Consider the following 27,089-nt stretch of genomic DNA (forward strand, 5'->3'; position numbering starts at 1 on the left):
GGTTGGAGCGGGGGTTGTACTCTCACTTTCCCCTCCAGAAATAGGGTATCCTGTTAAAGGGATCCATGGTGGAGTTGCTTCTGTCCATTTGCCCAGATGGGGGGCTTGGATCTCAATGCTCCTAGAGGTGGCGATCCTCCTATCTGATGTAAGTCATAGGAATCTCCACTGCCGGGTTCACTCTGATGTCATTTTCAGTAAGCCCAGAAATTAGAATGCTCACCCAATGTGTGTGCCAAACCACTTCATCCACAGTCAGTTAAGTTGCAGCCTGATACATTCTTGGTGGCGGCGATGGGGAAAGGATGACACTATGAAAAATGCACAATGTAAAAACGCAGATCCCAGACTCTCCAAGTGGCCGGGGGGGGGGGGGGAGTGGTGTGAGAAGGATTCCATGCGCCTTTTGATCTCAGCCTCCTCACACAACCCCAGCCCCCAGGCCATTTCGTGACACTGGGATCAGCTTGGGGCTGGTGTGTGGTGTCCCTTCAGTGGCAGGGGCTGGGCTGGCACATGGTGGGCTCCTTTTGCCCCCTGCACCTTGGGTACGGTTAAGGCATGGTCTGCCACTGCCCACATGCAATCACTGGAATCTCCAGTAAAAAGGGCTAGCAATGGCTGGGGAAACTCCTGGGAACCTGACAAAGTGCCATCGGTCGAGGAAGACAACAGTGAACTGGATGGAGCAGTGATCTGACCCAGCAGCAAGACAGATTTACTGCAAAATAATACTGTGAAAATAAACTGGATTTTAGTCAGAATGGTGATTGATAGTGATATGTGAGAGTGTCTGAATTATAATATATCTCTTTTGTCCCCTTCTTTTCTCTTACAGCTTGTGGCCAATGCGATCCTTTTTGTCAGTGTAAATTTGTATGGGGTCTTTGTGAGGATTTTGACAGAGAAGGCACAAAGAAAGGCATTCCTTCAGGCCAGGAACTGCATAGAGGACAGGCTGAAGCTGGAGGATGAAAATGAAAAACAGGTCAGTTGAAATGTGTTTTTGTTTCCTTTGTCTTTCTTTGGCATCACATTGGCATATATCCTGTAGGACAAGAGTCTGATTTGTAAGGAAAAGCATCTAATTGCAAAGTGTATTTTCATTTGCAGAGTGCAGTTGCCCCATTCTTTATTTTTTATCAACAATGAAAACACAACAGGCATATTTAGCATAAGCTCCAGATAAAGCAGAGAAATGGGAGAATCTTCTGTTGGCCTCAATTAAGATAACACTTAACCCAAAATGCAAATTATATTTTAATTTGTAAATTGGATTTCAGAGTCATGCTTCTTCTTGCCTTCTCTTTACTAGCATTGGTGTGTGTGTGTGTGTGTGTGTGTGTGTGTGTGTATTGGTGGGGAGAATACTTTCAGGAACCAAACTACACTGGTGTACTGAAACTAATTTAAATCCAGTAAGCAGTCTTCTCAGCGGATGCTATTATGAATGAATAGTCTTGAAGCTGGTTAATTTGCAAACAAGATTGTTCAGGTAAAGCTGCAGACAAGATAACTTTAGATTATCTGTTAGTGGACCTGTTAATAGTCCACTTCCTCCTTAGCCATTTGCAGCTTGAAATTTAGGCAAAGACTCTTGAGTTCCACACCACATGGAGAGAGGGGTGTTGGTATAGGAAAATCCCTGGGCTCACTTGGATTGCCAAACAAAGACACCAGCCAAGAATAGAGGAGCAAAACAGCAGCCAGTAGGTCTGATCTTTATTCAAAAGACTGCAACAGGACTTCCACCCACCACATGGAAAGGATGGCTCCTTCTTTTATAAGTTCCCCCCTTTTACCCACAATCCCCTAGGTGAAGCATCATGCATATCATGCACAAATACATCATAGTTATGTCACAATCTGGAAGGGGTTTCCAGCAGAAACCTGAGCAACAGGTTTGCCCCCATCTTTTCCTTGATCTCCACCTCACGCCCATTAAGTAAAACAAAAGGTATGTACATGCTCCTGCTCTCCTGGTCATGTTAAGTACACTCTTTTGTTCTGACTGAGTTCCCAACCCATTTTGGCTGGGTTCACCATTGTCTTTGAGATGGCCACTTGTCTGACATTCTGGGGCCAGGATGCCAGCAATTAACATCTAGGAAAGGAGCTGCTGAGTATGTGGTCTCAGGCTTCAGGGATTATGGCTGACCCTGCCCACGTCCCAGGCTCCCCCCTTCGTAGCCATTTCCTTCCTGAACAGAACAAAGTTGGAACATCGAAAATCCTATACTGGAGCAATTTTATATGACTTTGTAAAGTTTTCCCATTGAGCCATCACATAGATACATTTATCAGTGAATTGTTACATTTGATAATGTGTAGCGGAGGCCCTTTGAATAGAGATGGGGGAGGGGACTTTGTGATGAAGTGCTTTGTGGGGACATCTGCAGGAGTGATTTGTTGATTTCGGTAGTCATGGTGTGTGTGTATGATGTCCACTGGAGTAGCAACCCCCCCCCCCAACTTTCCATAAATTCTGGTAACAGGGGTAATATAGTTCAGAAGCAATAGAGGCAGGTGTGGGTTAAAAATGGGTGACAACTGCTGTTGGTTACATCTTACCAGAGTTTGACATGGCATTGTGTTGGGATCTGATCATCAGCCATTGTGCAAGATCCCCAGTAGACTATTAATCCTGCCTGGTGCCTCTGCTACCCGCAATGAAAGCATTGACAATTTAATGCATTTATTTTATTTTTTAATATTTGATCTTTATTGATTTTATACAGTGAATCACAGTTATAGCTCTCCATTAGTAGTATACATGGGGGGGGGGGCGGGAGAAGAGAAAGAAAGAAAGAAAGAAAGAAAGAAAGAAAGAAAGAAAGAAAGAAAATAAGGTTTTCCCATAGTGAGGCTTCCCTCTTCCCCAACCTGGGTTCTCTGTGTAACTATATCAACTACGTATTAAACAGCATCTCACATTGCAGAAGTCATTCAAAGCCCGCCAAAGATTTTACATGCTTACAGTGATCTTTTACATATTGTCTATATTTATCCCATTCTCTATTGAATTTTTAATCTAACTTTCCCTGTTAATCTTGCCATTTCAGTGTACTTAAATAATTTCGTATGCCATTTCATTTTTGTCAGTTTTGTCCTTTCCAACCTTGGGCTAACAACATTTTCACTACTGCGGTTGCATACATGAATAATCTCCTTAAGTCTTTTGGTATCTCTACACCTATGATCCCGAGGTGAAAGGCTTCCGGTTATTTGGGAAAGTTTAATTTAAACATTTTTTTAGCTTGTTGTAGATCATTTCCCAAAATTCCTTTATCTTTTTGCGTTTTCACCACATATGATACATAGTTCCTTCTATTTCTTTTCATTTCCAACACAAGTTGGAGCTGGTTCTGTACATTTTCGCTAGCTTACTGGGTGTCAAGTACCAGCAATAGAGCATCTTCATGTAGTTTTCTTTCAAAGTGCAACACGCAATAAAATTTAAGTCCTCTCTCCAGAGTTTTTCCCAGGCTGACCTTTGAATGTTATACCCAAAATCTTTGGCCCATTGAATCATCACTGATTTTACTTCTTCGTCTTTCACTGACCAATCTAGCAAGATCCTATACATTTTGGAAAGTAGTTTCCTCTTACTTGGTATTAACTCCTCAAATCTCGATAACTAAGTGGGGAAGTCTTTTTTAAAAATCTGCTTTTAATATATCAATCAACTGGTGATATTGTAACCAGTCAGTTAAACAGTTTCTTACCCCCCCCCCATTTTAACTGTTCCTCTTCCTTAAGAAGTCCTTTATAAGTTGCCCAGTCTTTGCTCATGTTCATTTTCTTTACTGAAATTGCCTCAAGCGGTGATAGCAACCAGGGCCTTTTTTGTTCTAGCAAATTCTTATATTTATTCCATACCATGTATAATAATAATAATAACACATGATTCAGGAACCCTCTGTGTACTTTGGCTTTTTTGTACCATAAGTACGTGTGCCAACCGAATCTGTTGTTGAAACCCTCTAAATCTAGCATATCTGTGTTTTGTAAAAGTATCCATTCCCTGATCCAGCAGAGGCAGGATGCCTCGTGATATAGTATTAGATCTGGTAGTGAGAAGCCACCCCTATCTTTAATTTCTGTTAGTAATTTCTGTTTAATTCTAGGTCTGTCCCCCCCACCAAATAAACTTTGAAATGTCTCTTTGCCAATCTTTGAAGGGACCTGCCCCACTGATCACTGTAACTGATTGAAACAAAAACAACATCCTTGGTAGCACGTTCATTTTTATCATAGAGATCCTCCCTCAGAATGATAGATTCATTCTGCCCCAGATCTCCAGATTTCTTTTTATTTATTTATGTCGTTAGGTAAAAAAGGTAAAGGGACCCCTGACCATTAGGTCCAGTCGTGGCCGACTCTAGGGTTGCGGCACTCATCTCGCTTTATTGGCCGAGGGAGCCGGTGTACAGCTTCCAGATCATGTGGCCAGCATGTCTTTAAATAAATTAATATTTTTCACTGTAATCCATACTCCTAAATATTTGACTTTTTTACTTATTGTCATACCAGTAATTCTTTGTAGCTCATTTTTATCTTGTTCTACCATATTTTTCACCAACAAGTTGGTTTTATTTTTGTTGAGTTTGAAATCTGCCACCTGACCAAATGCCATAGTCTGGAGTTGGCAAACTTTCCTTTGGACTTTCTGTTGTTATTATAAGATCATCCGCAAGTGCTTTTAGTTTAAAAGATTTATTTCCTACCCTTATACCCTCTGCTCTTATTTTCTTTGTCAGGGTTTCCAAGACCAGTATAAATAGTAATGGGGACAGTGGGCATCCCTGTCTCATTCCCTTCATTATTTTACAATTTTCTGTTATATCATTATTTATAATCAGTTTTGCTTGCTGTTCAGAGTAAATTGTGTTTATACCTCTCTGAACGTCTCCCCCAAACCCATTAACTCTAGTGGGTTTTTTTAACGCATTTATTAAGGTGTAAGAGGAAGGCAAAAAGTTCACAGCACCATTAACATATGTTTTCTTCTCAGAAGTTAACTTCCATGTAGAGCAGTGATGAGCACATCATAGGTAGAGTGGTGCAATGAAAATCCTCCTGACCCTCCTTGCTACTGTCTAGCATCCTGGGCTGCCCAGAGAAAGTTCTCTCTGGGAACAGGCCAGGCTATGGCACAGGCAACGTCTAGTGACGTAGGCACACCAGTGCCTGGGCTGGCCAGCTCCCTCGCCCACTGCCACATGGGGAATACAAAGTGGGCACCCCTGTGGATGTCAGGGAACCATGAATAGACAAAAGAGGGAGAACAGGGAAAGCAGATATATGTAATGTCCAGGTGTACATAGATTTTGTTATAAAGGTTATTCTTATCAGGCATACAAAGCATTGAAACTCCATGAGAGACAGAAAGCTGTGATCATATGTAACTAGATTCTGCATAGTGGTGATGAACGGGACTTCCCTTTGTGACTGTGATTGCATGGCAACTTCCCCCCAGCCCTCAATCAATCAAGGGTACCATCTCAATAGCTACATGCAGTGAGGTTTTGTCAGTGATTATAGGATTACTAACTTCGTGATGCTGTGAACCCTTGTATATTTTTAGCCCTAGTCAAGTGTCAGTCTAACAGATGCTAAGCAGAATTAAAATTCTTTCAGAAACAGAAACACAAGAAATGTGTAGCTTATACAAACTAATAGATTCGAAAACAGGGGTCTCAAGCCCCTACACACAACATCCAAGTTTTCTTAGATATCCCCAGTGGCAACTCCCTTGTGCCACCTGTGAAATGGCCAAACTATTTAGCAGTTCACCCCACTCAAAATCTAATACATAATTCAGAGGTTCAATGCTGGTAGTTAATATTGAGGGAGTGAAAGATGTAAGGAAATGCACTCGTCTTCTTCTTTGGCAATCACTCATAGCCGAGTAAGATTGTCTTCCATGAACACAGTCTTAATGGTGTATCCGTAGGTAACTGTGGAGGCCAATTCTTGATCCACACATCCTTCCACAGTGGAGACATAGATTTCTGGGCGGGAGTTGATCACAGTGAGGATTTGCCAAACTGCCTTCCTCTTAGCTCATGTCTCCCTTTCTTCCTGAGTTTGTGTTTCTTCATAGTCCATGACACCTTGGGTAAAGGCTGTTCTCCAACTGGAGCGCTCGCAGGCTGTCAGGGAAGAGCCAGAACACATTGCTTCATCAGGAGAGGGTTCTGAGCAGGAACTGTCAGGAGAGGAAGACAGGGAAATGATGCATGAAACAGAACAGGGGACAAGAGTATTCAGGTGGAGCAGGGGTCAGGTGGAGCAGGGGGTCAGAGATGATGAAGAGCCCTATAACCCACCAGAGCCAAGAGAAGGAAGTTCAAACTCAGAAAGGGGGGGGGGGGAGCATTCACATCCGCACAGGCAAGGAGGGAAATGAAACGTAAAGATCAAAGACGTCTTGTGAGGTTTCCACACCTACTTTGTTTGCGCCAGAATTGAAAGAAGCCACTCCCCAAATCTGACTCGACAGGTTCAGATGCATGATTTTGAACTGTAACTATTCTTTAAGTATATATGTAATAAAGACTGTAAATATCACATTGAGTGTACTGGAGTGTTACTGTGAAGAGGGAACACCACCTTGACACAGGCCAATGTTTCCCAGTTATCAGTGCTTATACTACATTTTTAAAGATTTGCCTTGAGAGAGTTAAACCTCTTTTCTTGTCCACCAGTATTTCACCAGTATTTAAGTTTGGAAAAGAGTAATTGCTTTGGAAGATGATAATCACATGATCAGTCCAACAAAGTTGAAGAATCATTGCTTCAACACTAGCAATCTTTGTTTCTTCCAGTACAGTGACATTAGTTCGCTTGTCTTCCAAAGTAATATGTTAATTTTTTGGAGACACTGTTGATGGAATCTTTCAGGGAGTTGGAGATGGTGCTTATAGGTGGTCCATTTTGCACAAGCATAGAGTAAAGTTGGTAGTATGATAGCTAGGTAAACAAGCACACATGGATATTGAACACAGTTGCAGAATTGTGCGCACTGGCTACAGTTCTGTACAAAGCTCAAGGAGACATAACTATGCAGGATAGCAAACCCAGCCTGCCAGCTAAGTGCATTTGTCAGGCCTCTCCATGCATGTCCATGCAACAATCTGATTGCTGTGACAGCAGCTGAGTGAGTCGGAGACCAGATGGTGTGCCACCATGCCTAGGATTCAGCTTTCATTACTCCATGGGAAGGGCAATTTTTCTGACATTTCCTGAAGCCTGTTCAGACATTATTCAACCAGCAGATCATCCTAAGGGAGAGGTTGTGATTGATTTTGTCCCGATTCTTCTCCACCCATGGAAAAAGGTGAATATATTTATTTTAAACATGTTATCTCACATTCCTCTGAAGAATATCTGCTTACCCAGAAACAGAGTGGGCAGCTGTTGCGACCCTTCACGCTGGGCCCCTCACCCTTGGAAGCAACATCAGGGCTAGGCGGCCGGCCATGGGAAATTCCCAGGCTGGCTGCTGGAGATTGGCGGGCTTTCCCGCTATTGGTTTATTTGAATCCTGGCCAATCCTGCTGAGTCAGGGGCTGTGAGGGGTATACACACAATGCCTAAGCCAAATCCAACCTACATCTGGAATGAATAATGTTGTGCCAATTTTAAATCCCATAATGTTGTCTTGTCCAGTTTGTTCCTCTTCTTGGCCCAGACCTTGCTCCAGGGGTGGGGGTGGGGTGGCACTGTGAGGGAGTCTGTAATAAAATTCTCTTTCAAGATGTCACCCTTTCTGTTTCATGATGAATGAAGTGGATAGTGAAGCAAGAGCACAACCTGCTCTTCCTCCCTCTTTGGGACGGACAATTTTGAGGATAGGGGAATCATATCAGAACAAGATACTAGTGTATGTTAAAACACTTTTCTGCCTTCAAATGCTATATGATGAAGTTTGCTTATTTCTGCAAAATCTCACAAAAGGTTATTTGGGCTCTGGAATGCAATAATTTTAACCTGTAGCACCAAACGTACTGTACATAATCAACTTCTGGTGCTGATCTCCCTTAATGGCTGCCACTCCCACATTAGCGGAGATTGTTTGCAAATGATAAACAAGGATGATTTGAGGATAATTGTCCTTGCAAACTCCCCCCAGGGCCCGGGGGGGGGGGAGTGAGCTTCACTCACAGATCGTCTTGATACAGTGGTACCTCAGGTTACAGATGCTTCAGGTTACATACACTTCAGGTTACAGACTCCGCTAACCCAGAAATAGTACCTCGGGTTAAGAACTTCAGGATGAGAACAGAAATCGTGTTCTGGCGGCGTGGCGGCAGCAGAAGGCCCCATTAGCTAAAGTGGTGCTTCAGGTTAAGAACAGTTTCAGGTTAAGAACAGACCCCCAAAACAAATTAAATATGTAACGAGAGGTACCACTGTACCTGACTTTCACTCCTATATGAAAGGAGACACTTTGCCTGTCAGTAATCCTCCGATGCAGCCATCAAGATACAGAGGAGGTTAAGGGGTGATATGATAGCCATGTTCAAATATATAAAAGGATGTCACATAGAGGAGGGAGAAAGGTTGTTTTCTGCTGCTCCAGAGAAGCGGACACGGAGCAATGGATCCAAACTACAAGAAAGAAGATTCCACCTAAACATTAGGAAGAACTTCCTGACAGTAAGAGCTGTTTGACAGTGGAATTTTCTGCCAAGGAGTGTGGTGGAGTCTCCTTCTTTGGAGGTCTTTAAGCAGAGGCTTGACAACCATATGTCAGGAGTGGTCTGATGGTGGTTCCTGCTTGGCAGGGGGTTGGACTCGATGGCCCTTGTGGTCTCTTCCAACTCTATGATTCTATGAGGCTCTTCTGTTTATTAGGATGAAATTGGCTCTAATTTACAAACATGTGCAGGATGGATGGGACAAGATTACAAACTGCCAAGTGAATCTGCTACTGAGACGCAACGTTTTGAACTGGAAAGATTTCTTTCATAGAAAAATATGGTATATGAGGGGGGAGGGGAGCCTTTACCCTTTCTTTATATACACCATGTTTGCTACATAAATGATTCTGAAACCTCCCCCTGAATGCCAACAAGCTGATAAAAAGCAAGAGGAGAAAAAGGACAACGGGAGTATATTTATGGGTTAATATGAAAATAGAACTGTGTGAGAACATTGAAATGATTTAAAGCACCGAACTTCCACTTATCGCAATTTGGACTATGGGCTTTGAAGATCGGCCATAGCTCTGGGAGGATGCCAGATCATTAGTGATTTAAGGGTTGCAGAAGTAGAAACTGGAAAATTGCCCAGAGCTATGGAGGGGAAGCCAGATTACTCCTTATCTATACTCAAAGAAACAAAGATGGCGAGTGACACAGCTGAAATTACATGGGAACAGAGGAAGAGAAAGAGCAAAAAAGCGGAAATAGAGATGCTGCATAGGACATGATCAGAGCAGCAAAAATGAAGAAACAAATGGAAAAATAAACTTATCACACAGGGAATTTATAGGATATAGAACTCCTTCGGGGGAAATAAAATTTATTAAATGTGTTAATACGAGTGGAAGTCGAGAACTCTGTAGCTGTTGATAAGGAACCAAGATCAGGACTGAATGTAATCAAGATTTCGGAAGCAGGAAGACTTCTAATGACATTTGAACAAGCATAGCCTTTAAAATGTTCACTTTGTGAGGCAGAGGACGCAGCTGTATCTCTTTTAAAAATATTGAAACTTCATTTTACAAAACAATAAAAAACAAACTAATCTAAATAAAAAAATTATAAAAGAAAAGATAAAGATAAACAGGAAAAAATTACAAAGTCCTCTATCAGAGGTAGAACTGAACCCCTTTCTCACATGAAAGCTTCCCTTTCTTCTCCCAGACTCCCACTCTGGGAGCCTTTTCCTGCCTCTCACACCCCTTTCACATTCCATCCATCCCCTTTCTGTGTGTACCCTCATTAACCCAGAGGAATACAAAACAGAAGCAAGAGTAAAGGGGATGGAGAGAAGAATAAAGAAAAAGAGAAGACACAAGAAATAAAGATAATAAAAAATAAAGACATTCAGGGCTGTTATGCTGTGTCTGGGCATGATGGCAGTTCCTCACTCCAAGATGCTCCCTGCATCTGAAAACGTCTACTCTTTGGTGTGAGGAGCAGCTTCCTTCAGAGCATTTGAGGTTGATCCCTTGATCTCCCTATCTTCAAAGAGAGCGTAATAACCAGGATTTACATTTTGGCTGTCATTAATAACAGCATAATTATTATGGAGTATTGTCAGTTGACAACTAGCCAGCTATCTTTCCTCTCAGAAATCCAGAACGCAGCTGTAGCTTCAAATAATATTCTCTTTCTCTCTCCAAGTTCAAATTTGGTAAATTATTGTTCTTTAGAATTTCATTATACTCTTTATGGAGATTGTTGTGGTACCCAATATTTGAGTAGACAATATTTTGATACCTGCATTTAGAGAACTAAGTTGTATAGAGAACTAAGTTGTTCACAAGTTGAGTTGTTTTAATAAGGTCTAGTGAAAGGCCTGTGCAATTCTATTGGTCAGAAGAAAGACTGCAGTGGAGGAAGACTGTGTTACTTTGAAGGTTTTTTGGCAGGGGGATCCTTGGACAAGATGCTCTCACTAGACCCCTTCCTTCCCTGATTGTGACCACTTCTTCCTCATCGTTGCAGCAGTTGCCCATTTGCTTGCCTCTCCTCACTGACTGAATCTGTACCACAGCTTGGGGTGATGCAAGAACTGCCCTGTGAGACTCCACCCTCCCGGAGCTTAGAGAGATTAAGATTTGCTTAAATTTGTCCTCCAGATTTAGCTTCTGTAGCTTCTGAGAGAGAGAAAATCAGGGAGAATCGCCCCACCCAGTCTGCCTATGCACCCGCCTCCTTCTTTCTTGGCTTTTTTTTTTTTTTATTGTTCTCTTGCCTTGGAAATAGGAGTGATATGCTGCTAGTGATTTTTATGACTGGCTAAGCAGAGAAGGTGGGCAGAAGCCTCTCAGTCACTGGAAATGTACTGATATTATTGTGGGTGACAGGACAAACAATGGCCCATGGCTATGGAGGTTTCTGGGGATTCAGACTCTTGGCAGGGTCATGCCCCACTATGCTCATAAGAGGTGCTATAACTTTGGTCTTCTGGTAGTTTATTTGTAGGCATGCTTCCTGGCAATACTGAGCCAGGACTCACAAGGCTCTCTTCAAACCTATAGCAGACCCTCCAAGTGTTCCTACTTTCGAGGGATAGTCATGGATTTACAGAAGCCTGCTGGAATGTCCTGTTTTTCATTGGAGAAAGGTTGGAGTTATGTGACCCCTGAGCCAAGGAGATAAGTAACTTTATAGCTTTTAGAAGACATCTGAAGGCAGCCCCGAATAACAATGTTTTTATGTTTTTTTATTATTATTATGTTTTAATATATGTTGGAGGCCACCCAGAGTGGCTGGGGCCACCAGTCAGATGGGCAGGGTATAAATAATAAAATTATTATTTTGGAATAATAATAATATTATTATGGAAAAGGACATCCCTATTTTAATCGGAGAAATGTTGGAGGGTATGCTATAGGAAATGGGGGTGTGATAACCATGATTTCAGCATATAATAGCATACTGTAGGCAGGCACCTATCAGTCAGCTTTGATGGATGGCTGTTAGGGTGGTCACATGCATTGTCCAATGAGTTTATGTAGAAGTTGAACAAATGTGGAGTGGGATTGCAGTCTGTCATCATTTGATTGATTTGAATCAACAAAGGGTGCAAAGCAGAGATGTTCTGGGCCTGATCTATAGTGGATTGTCTTGCTCTGAATCCAGCCTGTTCATCAGCTGCAATATTTCCATGTTCCACCCAAGTTTGGAGTGTCCAGTAGAGGTGTCTGGCATAAAAATTGATAATTATAGTCAGTAGGCCAATTGGACAGTAGTTTGAAGGAATGTGCTTCTTTCTATGGTTTGGGTAAAAGGGCTTTGTAGGCCAAATTAGGCCCAAAGACTGTAGATTCCCAGCAATGAGAGTTGGGAAAGTCAATAGCAGTAAAGAGTAGACAATATTTAGCTAGATGAACAGATGATTTGATCCAATGTAAGGCAGCTTCATAATTTCATAGGATCAGGGAGTTCTTTTTGCAGAACATAGTTATTAGCATATCATCAGCACCTTCACACAATCTGAAGCAGCTTCATAATTTGCTCTCTGAAAAAACTGTGCTGTTTGGAGTTAAATTAATTTTTGTCTCTAGAGTTGATTTATTTATAGATGATGAAGCCCAGGAACACTCTCAAAATGTTTGCTTTCCATGCCGGCTAACTAAATGAATATCAGAACCATTAATTAGAGGAACATCCCATCTAACCAATGTGAAAATATACTAACAGCACATGATGATCAATAATTGTTGCCAGTATCAGCTTTATATAAATTATAGACATCTGCTATCAAAGGCTGGCAAGTATCAGTGAACAGATTTCCCTTTGTTTCCATGAACAGCTGATTTCAGTGACCTAGAAAATATATAGAAAATATATTATCTGAATACTGACACATATGTCCATGTTTTGAATTGTATGTGGTAATGCTTCATATATAGAAAATTGTCTCAGTTCCCTGGAGGTGAAAAATTGTGAGATTACAGAATGGAGGCAAGCCATTTAACAAGATTTTGGCCATCACCAAAAAGGCAAAACAAGGAAAGAAAGGAATCTGTCTTTGCTCTAGCCTTAATGGACCCCACCACCTGGGGAGGTAGGAAAGGTAGAAGACATAGAGAGGGATACCCCCCCCCCGAGAGAGTGCTACCAATGTGGGGAACTATGACATTGCAGAAGGTTCTGCAGTTAGAAGACCCCAACTCCCCAGCCTCTGGGCCTGGACAACTTAACCGTAATGGGCACCAGAGTCTCCCTCACCAGGGAGGTTTACCATGCCACCAAGTAACCTGGCACACACAAAGAGGGGGAAGGGGGGGGGCTTTCACTGCTTTTCCTCCACTTCCTTCCCAGGAGGAACTGATAGAGGCAGAAGAGTACTGACAATTTCCAGGGGAACCAGTTCATCCATCAACTCAGAACCCAGTATTATCCCTGTCAGCCACTGACCCCATGTAGACGTAGATGGACACTCATGTAACTGTATGCTGGATACCTGAGCCACCTTCTCTACCTTAAGTGACAACCATTTGGATCTTAGTAGATGCATGCACAAGGTCATGGGAATAGGCAGAATCCTCAGAACCTGCCCTCTTTCAGAACCAGTGCAAGTAACCTTGGGACCACTCACTACAGACCACTCCTTTCTGCTAACCCCCCACCCAGTCTACCTGTTGGGAAGGGACTTGCTCTGTAAACTGTGAGCCACAATCAAATGCAGCCCAGATGGCACCTTCCTCCACATGCCTGAAGAGCCAACTCCAGGGAGCCATGTTAGAGATCAAGCAAGATCACCCTGATTTACGTTGGGAACTAAAAATGTGGCTATGGGGCACCACATACAATATCCCCTTCCTTGAGAGGCCTCACTCCCCTGACAGAGGACTTCCTAGACAAGGGAATTTTGCTGCTCTGTGCCTCACCTTGCAACACTCCCTTACTGCCCATGAAAAAACCTGTGGGGCCCTGGAGAACCCTGTCAGGTACAGGCTGGTGCAAGATTTAAGACTCATATGACTTTGTCATCCCCAGACAGGCTGTGGTTCTCAACCCCCACAGTATTCCAAGTGCAGTGCCCACTGGCACCGCTTGGTATTCTGCAGCTGTTTTGTGTTCTGCATTTTTTTCAATCCCCATCGCAGAAGAAAGCCAATTCCTCTTCGCTTTCACTTGGGATGCCAGTCAACTAACCTGGAGCCATTTGTCCCAAGGATATGAAGAAAGCCACACTATTTTTTCCTCAATCTTCCACAAGGATTGCAAGATATACTTCTACCGTCTGCTTCCTTTTGATTTGTATTTGTATTGATGACCTCCTGATATGTCATAAGACCCACGACGACAACCAAACACTTCCTCACTTCTTTAGCTTACAAGGGGCATAAGGTCTCTCCAAAAAAGCTCCGGTATTGCCAACAGAATTCAAAGTATTTAGGGCACGTCTTGGGAACTGGCACCCGATCACTTATGTCAGATAGAATAGAGATTATAGAAAGGGCACTGTTGCACCAAACAAAGAAACAGCTGAGAGGGTTCTTGAGAATGAGCAGGTTTTGTAGGTCTTGGATACCTGGCTACTGAGAATTAACAACAACAACAACAACAACAACAAAAACAATAATTTATACATACCCTACCCATCTGGCTGGGTTTCCCCAGCCACTCTGGGCAGCTTCCAACAAAATATTAAAAATACAATCAAACATCAAAAACTTTCCTAAACAGGGCTGCCTTTAGATGTCTCCTAAAAGTCTGATAGTTGCTTATTTCTTTGACATCTGGTGGGAGGGCATTCCATAGGGTGGGTGACACTACTGAGAAGGCCGTGCCACATTGTGGATTAATTGAAGTTTCCGGGTCGCCTTCAAAGGTAGCCCCACGTAGAGTGCATTGCAGTAGTCCAAGTGGGAGATAACCAGAGCATGCACCACTCTGGAGAAAGTACGTGGGCAGGTAAGGTCTCAGTCTGCATACCAGATGGAGCTGGTAGATAGCTGCACTGGACACAGATTTGACCTGCAGCTCCATGGACAGCTGTGAATCCAAAATGACTCCCAGGCTGCACACCTGGTCCTTCAAGGGCACAGCTACCCCATTCAGGACCAGGGAGTCCTCCACACCTGCTCTTATGACACGACGAGGGGAACCAGAGCCTTTCATGTGGAATAAATAAAGGTTAGGCTGCTTTTTGCAGATTAAAATGGAAGTGATATCTGCTCCCACCATATGTCCTAATCCCCTGGCCTACCTGGCTGACAGACAGTGTGCCAAGACAAAGTTCCAAGTCCAGAAGCCAATCCACACAAGCTAAGTCCAAAGATCAGGAAACACAGTCCAGGGTCAGTCCAAGTAAGGCAAGATAGAAGTTCAGCAGTCAGGATACAGTCCAGAGTCTTTTTCAAAGTAGAAACCCATGTAGCTCCAAGGAGAATCCCAGGTAAGATCTCTCAGCGTGGGCAGAACAGCACTTCAGCTCTGCTGCCTTCTGATACTGTGTCTGCTGATTGCAGCATCTGGGCTTGGGGAGGCATGTGTTAGGGTTTGGGCAGAGGAGGAGTGGTGGAGACCACCTCCGCAACCTGGCTCTTCCAGGGAGGAGGAGGAGGAAGAGGATTTACAACAGTGGAGGTCACAGCTCAGAGGCAGATGAGGGGGGAAACTGGCAAATAATGGGAGAGAAGGAGCAGGCAGAGCCGGAGCAGCAGCTGGCTGGCAGGTTGTCACTAGAAAGCATTCCAGACCCACCATCTCCCAGAACCTGGTGAGCCTTAAAAGTAGGAGAGCAAAGAGCTTGAAGACAGAGGGCACTTAGCGGCATCCGTATAGGAGGCGATGACGACGACCGATGAGGAAGTGGGAGAGAAGGGGGATGGAGATTCACTCAGGACAATGCCATTATCCAAGAAGCTGGGTTCTATAACTTCTCTCTGTAAAGTTTGAAATAAAAAAGGACTGTAAGAAACTTTTCCTTGGATTCCTTGGATTTTCATTTTGGATTCACAGCTGTCCATGGAGTTGCAGGTCAATTCTGTGTCCAGTGCAGCCATCTACCAGCTCCATCTGGTATGCAGACTGAGACCTTACCTGCCCTTGTACTTCCTGGGCAACGAGCTGGAAGCTGATGACAGCATCCTGACATGATGTGACCCTCATCTGCTCTTAACTTGCCCCAGCTGAGAAATCACATGGCTCCTTCCCCACCTGCCCAGCTAGTGAACTAGGCTGCAGGCCCTAGCCTGCCTCTGCTTTCTGGAGTGCCCTGCCCGCTGTTCCCTACGTCTTAGGACCCGCCATATTCGTGGGAATGGGAGCCTCTCTGGCTCTGATGAGGAGTCCCGCTGCTCCGCTTCTTGTGCACTGTCCCCTGTCCCCTCATCATCCTCTGTCACCTCGTGAGTACTACCTAAACCAATCTCTCCTTCCCCACCCCCAGCTTAATCCCGTATGACCCACTCCCAGCTGCACCCCTTGCCAGGATCCTCTTCCTCCTCTTCCTCCTTCCCGAAGTCCTGCCAGTTCATGACACCATAAGGCTACCAGGCTACTGGATCCCCCTTTTTTCTCTTTGTTCACGAGCAAAAGGTGGTAGCTTTAGGTGTCCTAATCCAGAGGACTGTGGGATGCCTCCAAGCCATCACAATAGCAGCATTGCTAGAAAGGCCTTAGAAAAGGTCCAAGGACAAGAAGTCACTGTTAATGTACCCCATGCAGGAGCAACTTTGCTGAACCTTAGTGGCTGACAGCATTTCACCAATGAGAGGCTCAACCACTATGAGGCAGCCCTCCTGATCCCTTCCAATGTTAGAACAAAGCAGGTGAATTCATTGAACTCTGCATCCTTATGGCCCTTACCAGACGAAGGGACCTGCCCCCCCCCCCATGACCGCATCCAGATAATGAGACATGCAGGAGTTACAAAAGTACATGCATTGTGTCTATTTTCAGGTCGGCCTAACTGGTTATCTTATATATTTCCTGAATCAAAGTTTTACTTCTGGAGGTAGAATTCCATTGTCTATGAGGAACCTAATTCTTTCTTGCAGGAGGTGATGAACTTTGCTAATAACACAGGATTAGTTCCCTGATCTTTCCATTAAGTATTTGGAGGTCAGGATATTAACTCATGCCTTCCAGGTCATGCTTAAGATAAAGACTTGTAGAAAGGTCAAGATAGTTCATAATGGGGGTCTCCTTTTGTATTCAGTTATGCCAACTGTACTGATGCCATGATCCACAGCAATAAATCATAGGAAAAGTTCAGATTGCCAGCCATGGTTACAGTAGTCAGCACCAGAGCCGTAGCTAGGTGATCTTGCACTCCTGGCAGAACCGTCCAGAATGGGCTCCCTAGCCACAGACAAATTAGCTCTTCTTTCCGCCTCTCCTCTAACCCCACTCCACCCATTCAATTTCTCACACACTTCACCTTGTAATGAATACTTTCACAGAAAATCCAATATTAAATTTATTATTTCTTAATAAAAGGTTTCAGCAAAGAAAATGACATTTTGATGTGAGTTGACAGTTTTTAAAAATGTAATTCAGTTGTAAAACAATACACAGATAGGCCTAAATAAAACATACAAACAATATCAGTGATTTTGTCCACAATGATAACTTTTAAATTAATAAAGACCTCCAAAGAAGGAGACTCCACCACACTCCTTGGCAGAGTTTTAATTTATTGAAACTACGTTCACAAGATGCTACGCTTACTGGCATAGTGAGAAATATTTTCAGTGCTGTTTTGCTATAAGGATAAACATCTCTTAACCCATACTTGGCTATACATTTCAACATATCTAAATGGGAAGCTATGCCAATGTTTTCAAGTAGTTCTGCTGCTTGAAATTTGAAAGAAGCTCCTCCAGGTACCAGTTCCACTGTATCATTGTCTCAGCTGTACTTGGTACCAAAATCTGCAGCACATTTTTCAAGATGGGATGTTAGACTTTCATTTAAAACTTTCCCTGTCAGAAAACTGAAATCTGATGAAACAGTACCATATATCTGAGATCTGTTTTTAATTTCAGAGATAATTCTGTCAAAAACCTTAAAACACTCATTTTGAAAGGAGTTCTCAGCAGAGAGCAAATATCCCTCAACGTCAGCTAGCTCCCCGGCCATTCTTTTGACTTTTTCAGCCCTCTTCATAGGAAAATGCCAATGGCAATCACACACAACTTTGGCTTTGGCTGTGTATTTCTGAACACCTTCATCACGTACAGACTGAATATTTTTCATCAAACAACAAACTGGCCACTACTTCAAGAAAAACACTCTTTCTTTGCAAAGATTTGTTTGTGCAGTCAATTTTTATCAAAACATCATACCACATATGCAAAAGACAAACAAATCTGTAGTCAATTTGTTTAAGAACATTGATAGCACCAGATACGGTTTCTGTGTTCCAGTTGTCCCTGTTTGTCATCTCCTGTATACACAGATTAATTTTTTTAAAGAAATTCTGGACTTCTAATAATCATTATAACAGAAACTTCTGCAGCATGCACACCAACAAGGTTCTGCTGCACATGTGTGCTGCACATGGCATGAATCTGGCTAGCTCAGTAATATGACTTATATGAGCTGGAACACCTTCATATTTTCTGGCCATATTCAAACCATTGTCAAAAGTTTAGGCTTGACAATTCTGGATATTCAAGCCGTCATCATTTGCGTCATTAATGGGAATGTAAATGCCCCCAAATACATAGCTCAGACCTTAACCCAATTGAAAATCTATGGAGCTGACTAAAGAAACTTGTTAGTCAGAAGCAACTCAGCAATAAAACCCAATTAATAGAGGCAACAATTCAATCTTGGTTTCACATTATTACTGCTGCAGAACTAAAAAAACCTCAATGGGAAGGCTTTGAAAGGCCGTAATTAAAGCTAAAAGTTACCCAACTAAGTATTAATGGTGAGAATTTCTGTATATCTCATTTTTTTATGTGTTTCTCGTTTCTTCTTTATGACTGCTATTGTAATAAATAATCCTTCATAAAAGTGATTGCATTACAGTCTTCATTAAGTTATCTTTCCATTGATATATAATTTTATGGTATAACTCTGCTTTTTTCATTTAAAAAAATGTTTAAGGGTACTCTCATTTTGACTCAAGAAAATCACCATCAGGAAAAATAAATACAGATCAAACTGGGGAAAATTAAATGCAATGAATTTCTTCTCCCATTAAATTCACAAAATGTTTAGGGGTATGCATACTCCTGTGTCCCCACAGAAAAAAGCACTGGTATTACTCCCAAAAAGTGGTGTTATAAGCCATCAAACCTTGCAAATACACTTTTTCGACTTAGTGTACACTGGAGGGCTCTACTAAGAGCCACCATCTCCCAATTTTTAATATGGGATAATAATGATTGTCTGTGTGTGCACATACAAATAAAAATAAATAAATAAATAAATATAAATAAATAAATAATAAATATTCCTCTCAAGAAAGAAGGCTTGAGCGCTGTCTTTGCATCAGATGTCAAGGAAATAAGCAACTATCTGACTTTTAGAAGACATCTTGAATCATAGAATCATAGAGGGCCATCGAGTCCAACCCCCTGCCAAGCAGGAAACACCATCAGAGCACTCCTGACACATGGTTGTCAAGCTTCTGCTTAAAGACCTCCAAAGAAGGCAGCCTTGTTTAGGGAAGTCTTAAATGTTTGATGTTTTATTCTGTTTTTAATGTTTTGTTGGAAGCCGCCCATAGTGGCTGTGGAGACCTAGCCATATCAGTGGGGTACAAATAATAATAATAATAATAATATTCTGCCATTTCTTCAGCTGCTGTTCGATTGCAGCATCCACGGAATGAATTTCACTGTTGGCTTCCATGGGGTAGCCCAGTGAACGTGTAAACCCAGCAGCCCCTTCTTATTTTGCTGTCCCAACTTACTGACCTGGGAGTTAAGCCCCGTTGAACTTAAGGCAGCTTACTCCCAAGTTGGAACAACAAACTGGCAGGAGACCCTGAAAACACCACCTAAAGGCAGTTGAGAGCGCTCACGGCTGCAGCACAAACTTGTGGGTTGAACCTCAAGCTGCCACTGTAAGCAGGAGATTTTCACACCAACATTACCAAGCCGAAAATAGTGGTGAGATTTTTGAAATTTATGTATCTTTCTAATTCTTAATTCGGAGAAAATGTAAGGGTAAAAAGGAAGACGACTTCCTTCTTCTGGCTAGTTACCAACTGCTGGGGAAAGATTTGTAAGTGGGAGACTGACAAGCCACTTTAATCCCTCTGGTGAGAAATCCTTTTTTTGAGCTTTGCAATATTGGATATACCCTTTGACTTTGAACCTAAACCTGAAACTTGAACTTGATCTCCAACTAAGAATATTGGATAGAATTTTCAACTTGAACTTGAACTTGAATGTGACAGCTTCTGTTCTGGAAAATAACCTATTTGTGCTGGTTCCGGGGGTTAATCAAGAGGCAAGTCCAAGTCCAGTCCGTGATCGATGAAGCAATATGAAGGCAGTCCATAAAAGTCGAAGCTGGGTGCAGGGCAGGGTTCAGGCAAGGACTGACAACCACCAACATTGCTCCCACAACTTGGGACTGGGGCTGGCTGGCTTTTATATGCCCTGAGAAATAGGGCAGCCCCGATCCTCAGGTGACTTGCCTCTTCTGTCCTGGAGGCGAGCACTCCTTCTGTGGGAGCTTAGTTCCCTCTGCCTCTCTGCCCTGAGCCTCTGCAGCTCAGGAGAGGCTGGAGGGTTACCAGACACAGAGGCAGCCCCAGCTTCCTCTGACGGGGCTGAGAGTGGAGCACCTGCAGGCAATGGGTCACCTCAGGAGGATCCAGCACAGGTGAGGACCCTTCAGGCTGATGCCCCAGCCCTGGCTCAGCTGGTTCTGGAGGCGGAGGATCCTGTGCAGGCTGGAATTCCTCAGGTTCAGCATCTGAATCTGAATCCCAGGCCATCACACCATTGATCTAATTGGAATTACCTGGAACTTCACAATTAAATCCAAAGCTACATAGGGGAATCCTCATCTAACTTTGGGGGGAAATTCTAAGGAAAAGGTGAGTGCCTGGAAATAGCTGGAGGTTTGGCAAGCAATCAGGCCAAATAAAGTGATTGGTGAAGACCAGAGTATTTGGAATTTTGGATGGAAATAATACCTGATTATAAAAAGAAGGCAGACTACAATTAACTGGACTTGGGGGAAATGTATCTTTGCTCCTGCGGCCTTTTCTTTCAACACTTCTAACAGACGGTTCTGGATTAATGCTGAGAGGACTGTCCAACAACTGTTGTATACCATTAGTTACTGAAAGCAGTATTAATTTGTTAATTCCGTATTATTAACTATTTTTCTGCCCTTTTTGTTTTCTTGAGTTGTCTCTGAAAACAGCAACGCAGAGAAGCCAGTTGCACATGCCTCTTGCACCACAGTCAGAAGAAGATCAAACCCTCCTTCCCTTCCTTTCATTAATCATTTGCTACATGCTAGGTCAATTCTTTATCATGCAGTTTAAACCTATTTTGCTTTTCTGGTTGCTGCTTTATCCTTGCTTTATTCCCTAGGTGTTCTGCTTGGCTACGTCAGTAGATTGGAGTTTTGGGGATGGCCATAATCCTTGGCATGACCCTGAAAAAGTTCCAGCCCTCCAATAGGAGGTTGAAACAGATATATACCCAATGCCTGAGCCAAAATTCCACCTGCATCAATAAAGTTTTGGCCATCTTTAATCAAGATTGTTGTCTGCTTGAGTTTATTTTATCACACCTTACTTTAGTCGCTGCCTAGGGGAGGGGGGCACCTGTGACTGGGATAGCAACCGGTTTAACTGAGGAGGCAGCAGAAGCATTTCTCAAGAAACTACAGGATGGATATAGAATCATAGAACTGTAGAGTTGTCCATGCTGGGATTGAACCTGCAGCCATGGCATAATCAGCATCACGCTCTAGCCAACTGAGATATGGGTTGTGGCTGGCAGCAGGACAACCATGCTGAGTACCGAGGACGAGAAGCAGCTTCCCCTTTCCACTCTGCTCTCCCAGTCTTTGGTCTTGTAGAAAACTTACAGTACATTAATGCCCTGAAATGCTGCCATCTTGTGGGCACTGAAGTAAATTGTGACATTTATGTGCAGTTGCTTTGTTACTGCTGTGCAATGGGCATATGTGTGCATGCTTTTATTTGTTTTTACAAGTGATTTTCATTAGATGTCTTCAAGCAGTCATTTAACACTTACAGAGCTAGGGATGTTTTTATCAGCCTCAAGGGGGGAGGGGTGTGTGCCCACATGTACTTTAAATAACTAGTAAAAAGTTTTATCTTTTTTATTCCTTAACCTTGGCCTTTAAAGTAAAGGTAAAGGGACCCCTGACCGTGGGGCTGCGGTGCTCATCTTGCTTTATTGGTCAAGGGAGCCGGCGTACAGCTTCTGGGTCATGTGGCCAGCATGACTAAGTTGCTTCTGGCAAAACAGAGCAGCGCATGGAAACGCCATTTACCTTCCCGCAGGAGCGGTACCTATTTATCTACTTGCACCTTTTGGGGTGCTTTCGAACTGCTAGGTTGGCAGGAGCAGGGACTGAGCAACAGGAGCTCACCCCGTCACGGGGATTCAAACCGCCGACCTTCTGATTGGCAAGTCCTAGGCTCTGTGGTTTAACCCAAAGCACCACCCACGTCCCAACTTGGCCTTTACACATGTGGAAACTCAGGAGGTCACTCAGGGTGGGATAATTAACACATCAACACATTAATACAGGGGCTGCAGTTTATACTGGAAACTGCAAAGTTAGACTCCTCAAGTATCCCTTCAGAAGAAACACATTCATCATTTTGAATGTAAGGTTTTTGGATATTTGTTACTCAGTCTGCATTAAGATCATAAAAGATTCTTGTGTATGTGTTCTGTTCAATAACTGCAGAATAAAAGAATCTGGAGTTTTTAGCTATAAAGCTTCCATGCAACATAAGATGGGTCAGGACATTTGCTCACCTAGGGCAGGATCCTGTTCTCACAGTGGCTGAACCTCTGGGAAGCCTGCAGGCTGACAGGAGCACGAAAGAACTTTGCCCACATATGATTCCCAGCAATGGATATGCAGAGGTATATTGCCTCTAACAGCAGAGAAAACATAGCCATCATGTCCAGTAGACATTAAAAGCCATTCTTAAAAGCCATTATTATTATTATTATTATTATTATTATTATTATTATTACTACACTGGGCAACAATTTTTTACTTTTTGAATGTTGTCTAGATTTCTACAACTGATTTAGGGTATTTTTGTACTGCTGAATCAGGAAATGGCATCCGTTTCTCTCCATCAGGTCAGGTTTACTGTAAACTGAATGGTGGGCATTGATAAAGGTAAGTACACGTAAATTGCATGTTGCTTCACCATTTTTCAAACTTCAGGGCTTGAACTTCCGTTTCTTGGAACTCCTGGAATGCTCAGCGGCAGGGAGGTCTCTCTTCAGAGTCCAACAGTAGTCAGCCATCATGACTGCGTCCCAGCGACCCTGATACCTGGTCTCCATCTCTTTCATGTCCTGATGGAATCTCTCCCCCTGCTCGTCACTCATTGAACCCAGGTTCTCGGGAAACCGGTCCATATGTGAAAATAGGTAGTGCATCTTGACGCTCATGTTGCAGCCCAGGTTTCTGAAAGCAGTCAGCATGTTGTTGACAAGTTCTGCGTAGTTTCTGGCCTTACTGTTGCCAAGAAAGTTCTTCACTACTAGAACAAATGACTTCCACGCTTCCAGTTCCACTTCGTTCATTGAGTTTCCGAACTCTGGATCCCTGATGAGCTGACGGATCTGAGGACCATCAAAGATGTCAGCTTTCAACTTCTCCATGGTCAATCCTGGAAAAGCCTGGCACAAGTAAGTGAAGCAATCACCATCCTTGTCCAGAGCCTTGGTGAACTGCTTGATTAAGCCGAGCTTGATGTGCAGCGGTGGGAAGAGTATTCTGTCTCTGTCCACCAGAGGGTCGTTGATGACGTTCCTTTCTTTGCAAGGCACCAATTCCTCCCGCACAGGCCAGTCCTTCTTCGTGTAACGCTGAGCACAGTCCCTACTATCCCACATGCACAGAAAACATGGGTACTTGGTGAAGCCAGACTGTTGTCCCAACAAAAAGTTCACCATCTTCAGGTCAACATAAATAAACCACTTATGCTGATCATAACCAATTTTCTCCAGCACATACTTCACCGCTTCATAGTTCTCCTTCAGTGTACTCGAGGGAGCCAGGGGTATAGAGGCAAACTGGTTGCTGTTGTGTAGCATAACACATTTCAGTGATCGCTTGCTGCTGTCAATGAACAGTCTCCAATCTTTGGGTTCGTACTGTGGCACTCCAAGCTTGAGCAGAAGCTGCGCAATATCTGCACAGTACACCAAGTCCTTCTCTTCCGAGAAAAAACGGAGGTACTCTTGATGCCTGTTGCGGAAGAAGCTGATGCGAGCACTGTCAGAGAGGAGGTTTTTTTCCTTCAATCTGGATGCCAACAGTTCGGCAGAGTCCTTTGACAAGCTGAGGTCGCGAACTAGATCATTCAACTCCTTTTGGAAAAATGGGTGTGGAGCATCATCTTCAAGAACCACTTCTTCTTCTTCATGTCCTTCAACACTGGAGGCATCTTCGTCACTAATGTCAGGAAGTTCTCCGAAGATAGGCACTGGAATTTCATCACAATGAGCTACAGGACGACGTGCTGATTGAAGATCAGGATACTTCGTGGGGCGGCTGCCCCATTAACTTAGTTTTGATCCCCCAACTTTATGCTTTGCCGCACCAATTTATGGAAGATTTCGAGCTTTTATGACTTCAAACTGATCCCTTTTCGACATAATCACCCAGAACTATCAGACCTGAATACTTCTTGTCATTAAAATAATCATTTCCAATCAAAACAATTATTCGACATGGCATTTTACCCCCACCAACTTCTTCTAAAATGCTCCACACAAGCGTACATGTGAACAAAAACGTAAAAAAAGACATGTGACCATAGCTCAAAAACTTGACCTGATTGAGCAAAACCAATGTGATTTTTGGATTCAGCACATCAGATTCATCCTAAATCAACTGAAAAAAACGCAGACAACAAATTTGTTGTTGACCAGTGTTATTATTATTTTAGAAGGTGTGCTCGGAAAGTTCGGTGAATGGTCACAGAAATCGAACAGCAAGAAATATTCAAACATGCATACCTTACAGACCTTCAAAGTAGGCCCCCTCTGATACAATGCACCGTTGACAGCGTTCATAGAACTGTTGGGAACTTCTAGAGAAGTCCTCTTCTCATACTTCTTTCACTTTCCTCATCACAGCAGCTTCGAAGTGTGAAATGTTGGAAACTCAGTAACGATTTCATGCGGAATATGCAATTCTTCCGCCATCATTGGGACAGACAAACGCCAATCCCGCATCAGTAACTCACAAACTCTGCTGACATTTGCCACAGGTCTGCTCGTTGACAGTCTTCCAGAGGAAGGGTCATCTTCAATGGTTTGCCACCCTTCACAGAAATGCTTAAACCACTCATACACCGCGTTTCAAGTTACAGCTTTATCTCCGTACACAATTGTGGGTTTCCGATGCTGATTGTATGTTCAACTATTTCTCACTGTCTGATTTCTGTGACCATTCACCGAACTTTCCAGTCATACCTGGCATATATACCGCCCTATACCTGCAGGTCTCAGGGTGGTTCACAGGATAAAATCAGAATATAAAGCCACAAAGTACGTAATCAAAACAACAACAACAACAACAATAACCCCTCTTCACATACAAACACATTTGAAAAGGGCATAGGATGTCAATCAAATCAACCAAAGGCCTGGCTAAAGAGAAATGCTTTTGCCTAGTGCCTAAAGGTACATAATGAAAATGCTAGGTGAACCACTCTGGGGAGAGCATTACACAGATGGGGAGCCACTGCAGAGAAGGCCGGTTCTTGTGTTGCTCTCCGGACCTCTCGTGGTGGAGGCACACGAAGAAGGGCCTCAGAAGTTGACCTTAAGACCCAGGTATGGATCATATGGAAAGAGGCAGTCCTTGAGGTATTGCAGTCCTGAGCCATTTAAGACTTTATAGGTCAAACCAGCACTTTGAATTGAGCCTGGAAGCTAATTGCCAGCCAGTGCAGTCAGACCAGAATCGGTGAAATATGCTCAAACCGTCTTGCTACGGTGAGCAACCTGGCCACTGAATTCTGCACTAGCTGAAGTTTGTGAACTGTCTTCAGATGCAGCGCTAGGTATAATGCATTGCAGAATCTAACCTTGAGGTTATCAGAGCATAGATGACAGCCTTGCCTTGCAGGAAGTTGTGAAATCCTCTTGGAAAGCCATCCATCCACTCTGCCTCCTGCAGAGTGAGTTACATAGTTTAACTTTGTAGTATATAGAAAATTAATTTCTTTTATTGGTCCTGAATCTTCCAATATTTAGCTTCACTAGATGTCCATGAGTTCTAGTGTTATGAGAGAGGGAGAAAAACTGTTCTCGGTCCAGGCATACTTTTATAGACCTCTATCAGGTCGACTCTTTTTCTCTAACCCTAACTGTAATCGTAACCCTAACCCTTACCCAATCCTTGTTCTTCTATATGCATAGTCCTTTTATCTTTAACAAAACTTTCTACCAGTTTCGCTCTGGCAGATGTTGTGCTAACCAGCTTGTAATTTTCAGGATCCCTTTTAAAAATTGGCACCAAATTGACTGCTTTCTAATTCTCAAGTATGCGGGTTGATCTGAGGGAGACGTTAGTTATTAAATTTATCTTTTTCTTTATTATTGAGATTTTTTTCTTTGTCTTTCAGTGAAAGAAAAGAGGGGCAGAGTGGTGTGCTGGGACCTAGATACTTTATCAACAGGGGCTTCCTGTTGCTCCTGACCTCCCTTTGCTCCGTTGCTCTCAAGTGACATGGCTAGTTTGTTCCTCTTAGCAGATGAGCTTAGCAGAAATCCATTTTAGCCCCTTGGACTGGACACTGGGGAGTGGAGAAGGGAGTTGACGAAGGGCTCGTCCACACTTCAGATTTCCCCTCCTTTTCCCCCAGGGAAACCAGCTGTTTACTGCAGAATCAATGCAAACAACAATGAGGTTTTCTCCAGATAGTCATTTGCTTCAATTTAGTGTGAAAGAGCAGGTTTTCTGGGGGAAAGCAATGGGGCAAAGGCAGAACCGCTTGGACATGGGACATGCGGAAGTGGGGGCGAGTCCTAAGTGGGAGGGGGCAATAAATGGCTGGTGAGAAAGCCCATGGATTTCTTGGAATTTCTTGGCCGCCCTTCCTTCTTCCTGGGAGCCCTGTTTTAAAACTGTTACTAATGCTACTAAAAAGAGGCAAACTAGCTTTTACTTTTTTTTATTTTGCTTACTGGCTACAATGCACTTTTAAATGTGCCAGTTATCCCTTCGTTTTAA

The 27,089-nt window shown here is 43.1% G+C and overlaps 1 protein-coding gene across 3 annotated transcripts in view; it reads left to right on the forward strand.

Annotated features, from left to right (window-relative positions):
- ADCY1 (adenylate cyclase 1) overlaps nucleotides 1-27,089 on the forward strand; it is a 182,014-nt gene that overhangs the window by 75,716 nt on the left and 79,209 nt on the right. For all 3 annotated transcript variants that reach the window (XR_014503857.1, XR_014503858.1, XM_083407024.1), the window contains exon 2: nucleotides 839-988. Coding sequence is in view for 1 of the 3 variants with exons in the window: in XM_083407024.1 (XP_083263150.1) it covers nucleotides 839-988 (150 nt within the window). In the remaining 2 variants the exon portion in view is untranslated. The remainder of the gene's footprint in view (nucleotides 1-838; nucleotides 989-27,089) is intronic.

The sequence above is a fragment of the Podarcis tiliguerta genome, assembly GCF_965153285.1.
Source record: "Podarcis tiliguerta genome assembly, chromosome: 12".
Lineage (NCBI taxonomy): Eukaryota > Metazoa > Chordata > Lepidosauria > Squamata > Lacertidae > Podarcis > Podarcis tiliguerta.